The sequence below is a fragment of the Eschscholzia californica genome, unplaced genomic scaffold (assembly GCF_041429995.1).
Source record: "Eschscholzia californica isolate CP2 unplaced genomic scaffold, dmEscCali1.0.p SCAF_3, whole genome shotgun sequence".
Classification (NCBI taxonomy): Eukaryota; Viridiplantae; Streptophyta; class Magnoliopsida; order Ranunculales; family Papaveraceae; genus Eschscholzia; species Eschscholzia californica.
The window spans coordinates 47,345,444-47,360,447 of record NW_028238420.1 but is presented as its reverse complement, the minus strand read 5'-3'; the positions used below and the strand labels follow the sequence as shown (position 1 = coordinate 47,360,447).

Sequence of the window (15,004 nt, the reverse complement as noted above, 5' to 3'; positions counted from 1 at the left end):
TTTTTTTTTTTATTGTATTTGTTGTTAATGCTCCTCACATTTGCATTTGGTTTGATCCAGTCTTATTTCTTTCTCCTCTGTAAGACTCTGACTTCTTATACTTGAGGAAAAAGTTGAAGTACATTCATTTTAATGGAAACCCATTTGAAGGTGATGAAGTCCACAAACATGAAGAAGTTTTTGTTTTCAATTTGGCTTCTTGGAAGAGCCGATTTGGTGGGCTAGTATTTTGCCTTATCTGTGTCGAAGTGGGTTGCGTAACTACATACTGAAAGAATGCATTACAAATCACATTCGAGGATAATGTTTTACCTCCTAGGGGGAAATCCGAGACCTTTGATATTTCTTTACCGTCAAAAATAACATTTAAAGTATAGATGGTGTTGAGACAAGAGGGAAGCAAAGGCTAAATATATATCGAAACTAAAACAAATCGTCGTAGTTGTTGCATACACTCACTCTGTTTCCTCAAACCCCAATCTGTCTCTCTTTGTTGAAGATGGTTTTTAGAAAGTATGCAATTAACATTACCTCTGTTGAAAATCAATAACAATAATCATAGAGAAGAAGAAAGAGGAGAAACATTGTGGAGGCTATGAATCTCATTCTTATTAAATTAGGTTTACAACTTAACAAATATATACTAATGATAAAAGACTAAAAGGCCCTTAAAGGGCAAATTACTAAACAACCCCTAACTATTACATATATTATTCTAACACCCTCCCTCAAACTCACGATGCGATTTTGAAAAGTATCGAGAGTTTGCTAACTAAGCAACGAAAGCGTGGAACCGAGTGTGACTTGGTGAACAAGTCACTGCTAAACCAAATAGTGCAAAACTGCTAAACCAAAATCCAATATCCGATACTGCCAACCAAAATCCAATATTGCCCAACAAAAATCCAATATCTGATACTGCAAACCAAAATCCCCGAAACTGCTAAACCAAAATCGGATACTACGAACCACAATTCAATACTGCAAATTACTGTCAAACTGCAGACGGAGAAGAAGATGCAAATGCAATATTGCCCAAAGGAGGAAGAATTTGCAAATGCAATATTGCCCAAAAGAGAAGGAAGAAGATGCAAATGCAATATTGCCCAAAAGAGGAGGAAGAGGATTCAAATGCAATACTGCCCAAAGAGGAGGAAGAAGATTCAAATGCAATATTGCCCAAAGAAGAAGATTCAAATGCAATATTGCCAACATTCAAATGCAATACTGCCAACAAGTTCAATAACAAATCCAAAACCACTTTCAAATTTTCAGTAACACAACCTCCTCCAAATTCTAAAACCACCTTATCTAAAACCACTCAAATCAAATCCCAACCAAAACTATCATTCAATACCTCCTAAACCATTCAATACTACCATTCAATTCAAGATTGTCATTCAATACCATTCTACCTTCTTTTATCCAAAAATCCCGTGAAGAATAATGCAACTAATAACCAAACTAAACCACCTTTTTTTTTTTTACGCTCATAAAACAAGACAACACTAAATAGACTAGCTAAATAAATACGAAGAGGAAGAAGTGCGAAGAAACAATACCAGATATGCAACGAGAAAATAATTTTGCTGCATCAGCCAAACAACCTCTTGAAGAAAATAATTTTATTGCGGAAGCCAAACGATCCCTTCAAGAAAATGAATTCCTCAGCACGGACTCCCAAAACCAAACGTACCCTTATCTTCTCACCAAAACGACCAAAGAAATAACCAAAACTACCAAACAAATGACCACAAAACTGCCTAAATCAAGTCTCCCTCTAAAACCGCCTAAATCACAAAACCACCCTTCTCAAAACTACCAAACAAATGATCTCCCCTTAAATATCCAGTCGAAAACCACCAACTCAAACCCACTTTTAAACATCCCAAAAACCGCCTCTTGCTCTTCCCTGGTTTCATTACCCAACCTCTTCAAACTAAACCGCCCTCATTCTTTCCGAAACCAAACCCCTTCTCAAACCACCACCTCATTACTAAAACTACTTTTTCAAACCTCAATAGCAAAAACCCACTTTTCAAAAACCACCTCATAAAACTACCTGTTGAGTAGTTTTATTTTTTTTCAAAAAACCAACTAAATCCACTTATTTTAACTCTTAAATATACTACCCAACAAGTCAACCATCTTCTTTCAAAATCGTATACTACCAAATAAATCAAAACCACCAAGAACCCATCAACTAAATTTTTCAAAACTCGTCCAAACTACTAACAAATCCAAAACCAAAACCTCCATTCAAAACCGCCAACAATCCTTCTTGAAATCTAAAACTGGTGCCAAAAAATTCACTAATAAAATGGCCAATATCAAAAATCAAAACTACCTTTAAGAACCATGCTCTGATGCCATGTTGAAAATCAATAACAATAATCATAGAGAAGAAGAAAGAGGAGAAACATTGTGGAGGCTATGAATCTCATTCTTATTAAATTAGGTTTACAACTTAACAAATATATACTAATGATAAAAGACTAAAAGGCCCTTAAAGGGCAAATTACTAAACAACCCCTAACTATTACATATATTATTCTAACAACCTCATCAATATTTTAGACTGATGTTCGTTTCAAATAGATAAAAGGGCTTTGTTCCACCAAGAACTAGTCGCCTTTATGCTTCAATTTTGTTCAAAAGATATGTAGAGATCCAATGTGCTTGATATTTTCTATTCTTCACTCTTTGTAGATAAGCTATTACAATTATTCATCAAACACACAAAAAAAAACACCCTTAAAGCCATTGCCTTTGAGGAAGGGTTTGATAAATATTAAGTTATTAGGATCGATACATTCCACTATTAAGTTTTCAATAGCAAATAAAAATAAAAATATTTAGTTCACCAAAAAAAAAAAAAAAAATTAAGAACTTTCACTGTGGACCATAGAAATGGTTATATACTACAGTCACCACGGCACGGGGCCACTGAACTTGAAGAGGAAGGAAAGAAAGAAATACGCCGACTGTAAAGTTAGCCGTGAGAAAGTTTCTCACAATCCTCTTTATAGAGCTCCCAAAACCCCTAAATCTTTGAAACCCTAGTTTCGACATGCACTTGTCCAAGTTTCTCTTGCACAAAATAAAGCATCCTCTGACGAGAATGACTCAAACGAGGAGAACACATAAGAGGAGGAAGAAGCTTTCTTTGAAAACAAGGTTACTCTTTTTCTTTGTTTAAACTTCCAATTTAATGGAATTCTTTCTCACCCATCATTCATAATACAGTACAGTAGTTTTTTTTTCCCTTTAATAGTTAACATGTATATCGATGATCTTGGTGGTATGGGTATCATGTCTCCAACACAATTAAGGTGTTTACTTTTACATCAATCCTTGTTGCTTTATACACAAGTGAAGTTAACCTAGATTTGTATTTTTTAGCATCTCCAATACAATACTCAAGAAAAACTCAATTATGCCCAACAGCCCTTGGTTCGAGTCTCAAGAGGTATAATCTTTCACCTTAAAAAGGTCTAGGGTTTGAGTTTTTCAAGTTTGTTGCATTGGAGATGCTCTTAGCATGATTGTGCAAGCAGTTAAAAAGGAAAAATCTCACATTATACCTAGGAAAAGTGAACGTGAATATAAGAAAAGAAAAGCCGACCACAAGCCGAATGTTGATCTGGATGGCTACCATTGGACGGGCCCTGTTGAGAAAGAATGGTCCATCCAATGGGAGCTGACCACACTCGGCGTTTGCCCTGTGTCTGACTCTATTTTTCAGGTCATTTAGCATCAATGAAGCAAAAAACAAGTACCCGAATGTCTAGAGTATTTTGATTCGGCGAAAAAAAATAACACCAAGAGTACTTATATTATACTTTTGGTTTAGATCAAGTAAATGTTTGTTTTAATGTTTTTATTTCGCAGGGAGAAGACAATGACATTACCTGAGAAGGAGACTAAGAGAGACGATACGAAACCGGAAAAGGCGCAACTTCCAGATACGGCCTATATGCATGTGAGTTTCAACTCTTATATCTTTCAACTCAAGTTATGTTGGTATCACCTTTAACAATGTTAATTTTGTTTCAGAACATTGAGATAATAGTAGATTATGAGGATTTCGACTGTGATGATCTTATGGACACGGGCCCTTGTAAGGCCTACAAGGATTATGAAGGTTTCATTCCCCTTGGAACTGACGAGTTTTTCGAGGATTTTGGTATATTTTTTGGATAATTTGTTTCAATTTTCTCCTTGCAATCTTTTGGGGTTTCTGCTCCTTGATATATATATATATTATATTTTGTAACCCAATACAGACGACACCGATGAAGATGTCGAAAATGATGAAGAGTCAAAGATGATAGAGAGAGAGAAAGGGACTTTTGTTCAACATAGTGAGAAAAGTGTAAGGATCAGATGAAGGGCCTGCCATGTCGAAAATGAAAGGGTAGTTAGTAATTGAGGTAAAAAAAATGTACTACCATACTAAGTAATGCATGATATATAATGTATATTTCTTCAAGAACAAAACCACTACTATTGATTTGTCGGCCTTAATGATGCAGCAAACCAGGTTGAGCATGAAGGTACACAATTGAGTGACAAACAACAGCTCAATGATAAGAGAAAACCCAAGTATTGGGTGATATAACAAGATTCTCATCTTTTTGTTTTTCTTTTTAAACTATTAATGTACCTAATAAAATCCAGTCTTCATGACTCGGTGACTCATAAATCAAATACAAAGACTCGTGATTCCTTGAGTTTTTCTTTTGTTAGAAATTACTTTTAGTTTGCAGACATATAAACGATAGAACATATTGTTTAATAGGTAGTTGTAGCCTTGGTCCATATTGACATTGTTTACTTTGGTTGCGTAAAATAAAGACCACTGCCTTGGGGTTGGAGTTGCTCTAACAACTATCTTTTGTTTTGTGTCCATTAATAAAGACAGCTGCTTTGTGGCGTACTTTGTTTAGAAATTCTTAAAAATGTTTTTTACGTTGATTTGTGTGGAAATTGAGTATGGACGAATTCGACCAAAATTTCATTTGGGATAAAATTATACTTGTATGAAATGTTTTTTTTTTCCAAATATTATTCAAGATTGGATTTCATATTATCTCCAAATTTTAGATTTTTAAACCATCCTCCCGGTTATCCGAGTACAATCACCATCTTATGGATCTTATGTCCTTCCATGGACAAACCTAACAACAACGCCACATCCTCAGGAGTAAATTCTAACTCCACTCCTCCAAATATAAATTTCTTTTTATCAGTGTTGAAGTAGCATAAAAGTTTATATACTGCCCGATGTGGTTTCACTTGATTCTCCATAAGTATCTCGTCATTAATTGCAGCCGAATGGAAACGAGCAAAAGGCGTATCGACAACTGTTTTTTTAAGCTTCGCTCATCAATGGTTCCAGCCCGCGAACCATGTCAATTACCAATTTGACGTTGTATCTATATTGTTGGAATTTGTCAGTAGAAGGACCATTTTTTTCTTGACCAACAAAATTATGCTTCTTCTGCACCTTTATCTTCCTCTTTTCTGATGCAATATCATGTCAGTGACATAGAAGAATGAAAAACATTAAAACAGTTTCATTTAAAGCTTACAATTTCAACACCAAAAAACTTTAAGAACCATGAACAACACAACAATTTTAAAATAGACAATTTACACAAAATCTGTATATTGCTATAACATAATGTAAATCTACCATTCGCATTCATACATTTATAGAAACAACATACATTGCATTCACATTACTAAGAATTTTCTGCAAAATTTTTACTCTTTTTTATTCTGATTGAGCTTCCTCCATAGAATCATCTATCTTCTTACTTTTGCACTTTTTAGGTCTAACCTCTTTCGCTATCTTTCTCTTTTCAACTGTTTCTTCTATCAAAATACACCTTTCTGTCCTTCCCGGTGAGTCGTTTTGCTACATAAACAACATAAATAATATCAGAATTGAAAAATTGCTAAAAACATAAAAGCAGGTTCCATAGATATTGCAAAAAATAATAAAAGATTTCAAATGTTGTATTATATCACTACATTTTGTAACAAAGTATTAAATGTATACAATACTCAACTTCTCTTGTTTTCCTCTTCTTTAAAGTAGGTTCTACCGTACGCCCCTTTGTCTGTTGTAACATCCTTTTCTTTGGATTTTTTTCGCACCTCGGGTGTGTGAGAAACATTATCCTTTGTAGTCATGGAAGATCGACAATCGACATTCTTGTCGGTCTGAAGCTTTAATCTAACCATTTGGCTGAATCTGCAAAATGATTAACATAACACATAAAGCTAGTTAAATTTCAAATGTGTGTTAGCCAAAATAACAATTAAACAAGTTTGGGTAATAACCATTTATGTGGTTCTATAAGAAACTACAGAATGCTAGTTATACACGTAATTTTTTTACGAAAACCCGATATATTCTGGGACTAAAACCAATACTCCAAATTACATGTTCTATGAATTTCATAAAACCAAGTTCGTGTAGTAACCATTTAAAAGGTTTCATGATAAACTCCAAAAATGCTAGACTAAAAAATGAAAATGTTTATGCAATCCAATTATATTCTGGAACTATTATCCATACTACAAATTAGAATGTTATATGGTTGTCATCAAAACAAGTTTGCATAGTAACCATCGATAAAGTTTTATAAGAAACTTCAAAATGCTAGACAATTTTTTTTTTTTTTTTATGAAAGACAATATATACTGGAACTAAAACTATGCTTAAAATAAGCCTTTTTTAGTCAAGGGACCAAAAAGTGATACCCTATTACGGGGAAGGTCCAGGGCAGACATGAAAAACGGATCAGGTCCAAGGCGTCAGGGAGTGGTGGGTCCGACTGAAAAGGTGCAACAAAAGATGTGTCATTTTTTTGCAAATACCCCCATTACCCTCCTTCCCCTAACTCCACAAATATATTCCCTTTCTCTTTCTCACTCTAAAAAGCTTCCAACTTTTAAATATCTCCTGCAATTTTTTTTTCTCTTTAACAAGTATAGTTTCCTTTCCATTCTCTCTGTGTTACTCTCTAACCAAAGAGATTTAGGGTTCATAATCCATATTCTTTTAGATATAGAGTTATCAAATACATAAATTATTTCTATAGACTTTATCTCTTTTGAAAACTCAGATCTGACCTCTTTTTTTCTAAGAACCAAGAGAAAATCAAGATCAGAAGACACTAGAAGATCCAGAAATTTGTAGAAATCACAGATCTATAAAGGATTGAGTACGATGGTGTATATTGTTCAGAAAATCAAGAAATCAGATTTGCACCTTCTAGTACAAAAAAATTGGTGATAGTGGTGTTAGGTTGGTTTCTTTAATATATTCTTGTTAATCTTTGGAGCTGGTGTTTACTGTTTAGAAAATCACGAAATCACTAGGACGGTACAAAAAATTGGTTGTATTTTTTTTGGTCTTTGGAGTTGGTTTGATAAACCCTAATTCTATACAATAATATACGAGTTTTGTAAGATTCTTTACCTTTTACTATGAATATTTGATAAACATTGAATGGTAAAGAAATCAAATCTGGAGTTATCCTTAACTTGATGTGCTTTTACTATTTTTGCTTTTTTATTTCACATATTTGTTCCGAAAATATTAAAATGTTGAGTGCATAGAATGACGCATTGAACAACTCCTGGTTCTCTTAGATATTGTACCATTTTTTATTAAATTTAACGTCATAGATATACCTTTACATGTTGAAATGTAGTGTACATTTCTCAGTTCCCGCTACATTTTACCGTTCCCAATCCGTTCCCACATTTCTTTGTCATGTGGAAGTTCATTGTACATTTTTTAGTTTCATTCGCCTCATATTTCTATCTTTGTCCTTATTTTGTCAAGGTTGCAACGTGAAATCTTTTTCTTAAACAGAGAGTCAGAGATTAATAGATTTTGGAGAAATTTCCAAAAATTTTATAAAAGGGGAAAACACCATGGAATCATTTGGAGACTGATTAAAGATTTTATACCCATTTTGATCTATCTAACCTTAGAATGCATATATAAACAGAGAGAGAGAGAGAGGTTTCAGCAGGTAATCTTGTAAAATTGATTTGGGGAGGAGAGAAATGGTTAGGTCGGTGGATGTTTTAGAGTCATTAGAGATGGGGTTGGGCGAGATTGATGGATCGAGTTAGGAGATTATAACTGTGGGCGTGTGAGTTTATACATTTATAGAGAGAGATGGGAAAAGGAAGTTTGGACATTGAAGAGAAAGAGAGGGAGACTATGTACATACAAAAATTCCAATATAAAAGTGTCACGTACATAACCAAAGGGCCAGTACATAAAATAATTCCCGGTACACGAGATAATTGCTAATACAAAAGTGACCTAGAAATAAAAAAATGTATAGTTAATAAAACAATTCCCGGTACACAAGAAAATTACCAGTGAAAAATGTTTAGTAAGTAACCAAATGTCCTGTACATTTCAAAATTCCCGGTTCATGTGAAAGTTCCCACGTTTCTTTGTCATGTGGAAGTTCACTGTACATTTTTTAGTTTCATTTGTTTCATATTTCTATCTTTTACCGCATTTTGTCAAGGTTGCAACTGTGAATTTTTTTTCTTAAACGTTTAAATTTTTCAATTTAGGAGTTATCCTTAACTTGATCTGCGTTGACTATTTTATTTTCTTTACTAAAAAATTTCCAGTACACAAGACAATTCCCGGTACACAAGAAAATTCTCAGTACAAAAGTGTTTAGTAAATAACCAAATGGTTAGTAAATAAAACAATTCCCGGTACACGAGATAATTCCTAGTACAAAAGTGACCTAGAAATATAAAAAAATTGTATAGTACATAAAACAATTTCCGGTACACAAGAAAACTCCAGTAAAAAATGTTTAGTAAATAACCAAATGACCAGTACATAAAACAGTTTTCGGTACACAAGAAAATTCCCAGTACAAAAGTGTTTAGTACATAACCAAAGGCTAATAAATAAAAACAATTCCCGATACACAAGATAAATCTCAATACAAAAGTGTCCTGTAAATAAATAATTTCTGATACACAATAAATTATCATATATCGTACAATTACAATGTTTTGTAAATAAATAATTTCCGATACAAGATAAATCTTAATGTAGGTTACAGACTTGTACATGGTACATTTCCTAATTTACAGTACATTTCCTAATTTACTGTATATTCCAAAATGTGAGTAGATTAGATTATGCACATTTCTAAATGTAGGTTGCAAACTTCTATACGGAGTACATTAGACAATGTACTGCACATTTCAAAACGACATGAACTTACGGTTGAAATATCACCAAAACATAATTTTTCAACATATACATTCGTGTGCAATACACATGTCTATTAGTAAATAAGCAAAAATACAGTAAATGTTACAAAATACGGTAAATTGTTTCACTAAAATTATTTATGTTTTGGAAGAAATGTATATGACATTTGATTATAAATGGAATGAAACCTGAAAAGAAAAATATAAATCTGTAGATAAATTTGAAACTTGAAAGACTAATATAAATAGAATGAAATATTTGACAAAAAATAATGCAACATATATCCAAAAAAGAAAAGAACTTTAAGATTTTAAGAAAATATCATACCTAAAATAAAAGAAAAAAATTACAAAGAGAGAAAGTATTTAAAGTACATTTCCTAATGTGGGGTACAGACTTGTACAAGGTACATTTCCTAATTTACAATACATTTCCTAATTTACTGTATATCCCAAAATGTGAGTACATTAGATTATGCATATTTTCAAATGTAGGTTGCAAACTTCTATAGGAGTACATTAGAAAATGTACTGCACATTTCAAAATGACATGAACTTACGGTTGAAGTTTTACCAAAACATAATTTGTCAACATATACATTCGTGTGCAATACACGTGTCTATTTGTACATAAGCATAAATACAGTAAATGTTACAAAGTACAGTAAATTGTTTCACTAAAATAACTTATGTTTTGGAAGAATTGTATATGACTTTTGATTATAAATGGAATGAAACCTGAAAAGGGAAATATAAATATGTAGATAAATGGAATTAAAAATTTGACAAAAAATAATGCAACATCTATCCAAAAAAGAAAAGAACTTTAAGATTTTAAGAAAATACCATACCTAAAACAAAAGAAAAAAACTCACAAAGAGAGAAAGTATTTAAAAAGAGGAACAAAAATATATTTGTAGAAAGAGAAAGAATTTATTTTAGATTTGAGAGAGAGAGAGATGGAGAGGATGACGGTGGATAATAGAATGTAGAGAGAGAAAGTGGAGAATAAAGTGTAGAGAGAGAAACGTGAAAAGCCGGATTTTTTTATGGCATTTCTGTAATTTCGGGGTGGCAATTTATGTAAATAAGAGTAAAAGTTTCCCTAGTGTTGTAATTTCCCACCATCACTTAATTATTGGACCTGCCCCTCATTCCTTGTGTGCAGTGGGCCTGCTTCTCTTTTTGGAGAAAGTAATGGGCCTTTTGCCCAACCCCTCTTAAAATAATCATCTAACTAAAACACAAAATGGGTCAAAGACCCAAAATGATGTTCATTAGTAGGCTAACAACCCAAGTTAGAAAGAAATTAAGGCACAAGTCCAATTGCTCAGAATTGTTAGGCCCAATAAAAAATGACGTCAATTTCTTTTAAAATACCCTAAACACCCTTTAAACCCTTTATCTCTCTTTTAAGTTTTTGTTTCTCTCTCTATGCCTTTATCTCTCTTTAATTCTCTCCATTTTCTCTCTCTATTGTAACTTTCCAGATTCAAGAAAAAACAATTGTATTGATCTATATTTTCTTGGTGGTTTTTCTTCAAGGCGTTCAACTATTTAGAACTAGATTCGTTTTTTTATACAGGTTGATTACTGTATGATTTTGGGGAAAGGTTTGTACGTTTAAGAGAGAGATTCATCACCAAGTAGAGATCTGATTTTTGTTATCTCTCTAGCAGTACAACAAGCTTAAAAACAACAAAAGGTTTATCAGAATTCCTTTCTAGGATGAAGATCAAAGAGGTTTAGATCTGAATTGAAGACCCAAATTTTGTTGAATCTTTTAGTACTAAATTTGGTATTTTGTATGATTTCAATACCATGGAAGTTGAAGATTGAAAGCTCAAATTTAGAATTTAAGAACATGAAAGTTGAAGATTGAAAGCTCAAATCCAGACAATTTCAGTATGTATGTATGATTTCGGGTTTTAAAGGCTTGATGATAAATTTCATTTTTTTTTGTACGTATAAGGATGAGAATTATACGAGGAAGGATTATGTATTTTTTTCTAGTGTGACGTTGATGATGAAGAAGAAGAAGGTGATGATAAAGTGGGATTGGTTTCTATTTCATTTGTTGATGTTAATAAATTTGATATTAATCTTGTTAAGATCTTTAAGAAAAAAATGTTTAGGATATGAACATATATATAATAGGGGACATTTGATTATTTACTATACATAACAAAATTGGTTAAGATCTTTATTTTACTATAAATATATTCTTTCATTTGGTTTGTATTTCATTTGTTGATGTTAGTTAATTTGATTATTTACTATACATGGCAGTATATAAAAAAATTCTCGGTACAGAACAAAATTCTCAGTACAAAAATGTCTAGTATATAAAATAATTCCCGGTACACATGAAAATTTCCATTACAAAAGTCTCTAGTACATAACCAAATGGCTAGTACATAAAACAATTTCCGGTATACAAGAAAATTTCTAGTACAAAAGTGTCTAGTACATAACCAAATGGTTAGTACATAAAACAATTACCGATACACAAGAAAATTCAAAGTACAAAAAATGTCTAGTACATAACCAAATGGCTAGTACATAAAACAATTTCCAGTACACAAGAAAATTTCCAGTAGAAAAGTGTCTAGTACATAACCAAATGGCTAATACATAAAATAATTCCCGGTACACAAGAAAATTTCTAGTACAAAAGTGTCTAGTTACAAGTAAGTAGCTAGTACATAAAACAATTTCCGGTACACAAAAAATTCCTAGTACAAAAGTGTCTAGTACACAAAAAATGTACAGTACAAAACCTCTTGTTTCAAAAAAATGTACAGTACAAAAAATTCAAAAAAAAATTGCCCAAAATATAAGAAGATAAAGTTATAGAGAAAGAAAATAGTTAAAAATAGATAGAGAAAGTGTAAAATAAAATGGAAATATTTGTGAAAATAAAGTATAGATTCAAAAAGTAAAAATTTTAGAGAGAAAAATTATAAAGAAGGGAAAAAAAAATTTGGAGATAAATCTAAAACTTGAAAATAGGAATATAAATGGAATGAAAGATGAAATCTATCCAATATTTTTTTTAAGATTTTAAGAAAAAAACCTAACTGGAGAGAGAGAAATTATAAATGAGAAAGTAGGAATGCGAAATTATGAATGAGAGAGAGAAATTAGGGGGAGAGATAAAGTAGTTAAAGAAAGTCTTTATTGATGAGAGAGATAATTTATGAATGAGGAATTAAGGAGAGAGAGAAAAGTTAGAGAGAGAAGGAATGTGAATGTGCGGTAGAGAGAAGGAACGTGATTTGCACGGAATTTCTGCAAAGGGTATTTCTTGTAATTTTGTAAAAACTAGAGACTAAAATCGCAATTTTACCACAGCTCCTGACCATTGAAACAACCCCTTATTCTTCTCCTGCAGTGGACTTGCTTCTTGTTCTGGGACAAGGATTGGGTCTTTTGCCCAATCCCTCTAATTAAAATACAATACCCTAAATTAGATAGAACCCTAAATTGTAGAGAAAAATTAAAAAATTATAGAGAAGATGGAGTAGTACCTGAACTTAAGAAAGAAATTAAGCTATAGATGTGATTTCTTCGAAGAAATTTTATAAAAACAGAGACAAGGAAACTCCAAAAATTTCTTGTTGCATGCAACTCTACTTACTCTTCACTGCTCACTGCTACTCCGAATCTACAAAAACAGAGACAAGGTAAGAAATAACTTAATAGATATTGATAAATTTTAAAAATAACTTCCATTAATCTACATTGAAACAACGAAACCCTAGAAATTTCTTATTACCTAGTCAACTTCAGAAAACTAAATTATAAGAAATGTTGTAAAAATCAAAACCTAATTCGTTTAGTGTTGTTTGCAGAGATGAGAACTGTTTAAGGAATAACAGAAAGGATAAAAACCAAAATCCTCTTTACTTACTTTTGTTTGCTGAAGAAGATGTTCAATTGTTGGTGTTAAAGACGTTATACTTTTAGGATTTCTCTTTCGGTTGAAGAAGAAGAAACACATAAATCGATTCTCTCTCTCCTACTCGGTTTATTTTGGGCGATTTCTCTGTCTTAGAAAGGATAGAATATGAATCATGGGCATTCGGTTAAACGGAAAAAGTAACTTTTTTTACCGGATGGAAAGTTCTATTTTGAGGAAATAATGTTTTGAATATGTAAATATTATTGTATCTTTTAATTTGTGTTATTTTTTTAACTTGGGATAGGTTAGGTAGTAAAAGAAAATGAGAGGTTAGACAAGTAATTAGTCTAAGTAGATTTTTTTGTGTTAATTTGATTTCGATGTACGATAGTCATTACAAGGCGTTGATACATCAAGGATGCGATAATACTCTACTTAGATTTATTTTCTATTTCATATTAGCTTTGGTCTCTAGACTCATTGGTCCTGCGATTTTAGACTTAAAACCCATCCCTCGTTTTTTTTAGTTTATTTCCCAAATAGCCCCCAACTTTGTGACCAGTTTCCTGTCTAGCCCCCTACTTTATCAAAAATAACCAGATGACCATTTTTTCAGTTACCGTTATAACACCGTTAATTAGTCATCACCTCTCTCATCCAACTCATCGCCTCTCTCTGCCACCTCATCGTCTTCATCGGCGAAGGTCGCCGATCGGAAAATTTTCCGGCCGGCGACCTACTGACATAAAAAAAAATAAAAATTTGGTTTATCTCTCATCTCTCTCACTAATTTTTTTTTTTTTTTTAAAAAAAACTCTCTCCTCCCTCTCTCTAAAAACTCCGGCGAAGACTGGAGTTTTTTGAGAGAGAGAGAAGAGATGAACTAATTTTTTTTTTTATGTTTGTGGTCGCCGGTGAAGACAATGAGTAGGGGTGGCAATTTGGTCCGAACCGGTGGGTTTTTACCCGAACCCGTCCCTAATGGAACGGGTTTTACCGCCACGTTTATTAAATGGATTGGTAATGGTATGAAAATAAAACCATCTACCGGGTTCGAGGCGTGTTTGGGATTAGGTAGTAAAACCCGCCCCACCCCGATTAAATATGTTATGTATTATATATACAATAGGTTTCTAAAACTTTTTATCTTATATCATCAATTTAACTATTTTATATTTTATATTATGTAATAAGTTGTAGTGTTTATAGTTGATAAAACCGAATTGTTATAAAATTTTGTATATAATAATCTATATTTTTTATTAATATAACTTATTTGAAATAAAAATATGAAATTTATCATTAAATCCGCCCCGCCCCGCACCGTTTCATGTTAAACGGGGTGGGTCGGGTCGGTAATGATTAAATAATTTTTAACCGGGGCGGGTATGTAATTAAATACCCAACCCGATTAACTATTGGGGCGGGAACGGTAAAATCCGTTTACTAACGGGGCGGACTTGGGAAAGAGGTAACCCGTCCCAAACTCACCCCGTTGACATCCCTAACGATGAGGTGGCGAGAAGGTGAGGTGGTAAAGAGAGGCGATGAGTTGGATGAGAGAGAGAGGTGATGATTAATTAACGGTGTTATAATAGTAACTGAAAAAGGGGGTCATCTGGATATTTTTGATAGTAGAGGGCTAGGCAGGAAACTGGTCACAAAGTTGAGAAATAACCTTTTCTTTTTTGCCACCCCTTCAGATTCTTATTTAATGTATTTAGGGAGATTTGCTGTTTGGACTCCCTTTCTTATAATTGACTTGCTGTTTGAACTCCCTTTTTCCAGAGTTGCATTTTGGACTCCCTTTTTGAAAAA

The 15,004-nt window shown here is 32.7% G+C and overlaps 1 protein-coding gene across 2 annotated transcripts; it reads left to right on the top strand.

Moving 5' to 3' along the window:
- The first annotated feature begins 2,948 nt into the window (after positions 1-2,948).
- On the top strand, positions 2,949-4,736 carry LOC147551016 (uncharacterized). 2 transcript variants are annotated; one of them, XM_086671074.1, is made up of 5 exons: positions 2,949-3,177; positions 3,892-3,982; positions 4,057-4,186; positions 4,287-4,433; positions 4,544-4,736. In XM_086671074.1, the coding sequence occupies exons 1-4, from the start codon at positions 3,071-3,073 to the stop codon at positions 4,388-4,390; spliced, it is 432 nt and encodes a 143-aa protein (XP_086527200.1). In that variant the 5' UTR covers positions 2,949-3,070; the 3' UTR covers positions 4,391-4,433; positions 4,544-4,736. The 2 variants fall into 2 exon arrangements, with proteins under 2 accessions (XP_086527200.1, XP_086527199.1); XM_086671073.1 differs by having other exon boundaries at positions 2,955-3,177; positions 4,536-4,599.
- The last annotated feature ends 10,268 nt before the right edge of the window (positions 4,737-15,004 follow it).

What these genes read in the sequence shown, in the direction of transcription:
- LOC147551016 (XM_086671074.1), top strand. Translation starts at nt 3,071, where the DNA reads ATGCACTTGTCCAAGTTTCTCTTGCACAAAATAAAGCATCCTCTGACG. An exon ending in AAGCTTTCTTTGAAAACAAG is followed by an intron (nt 3,178 to 3,891) that starts GTTACTCTTTTT and finishes TTTATTTCGCAG; the next exon opens with GGAGAAGACAATGACATTAC. An exon ending in CGAGTTTTTCGAGGATTTTG is followed by an intron (nt 4,187 to 4,286) that starts GTATATTTTTTG and finishes AACCCAATACAG; the next exon opens with ACGACACCGATGAAGATGTC.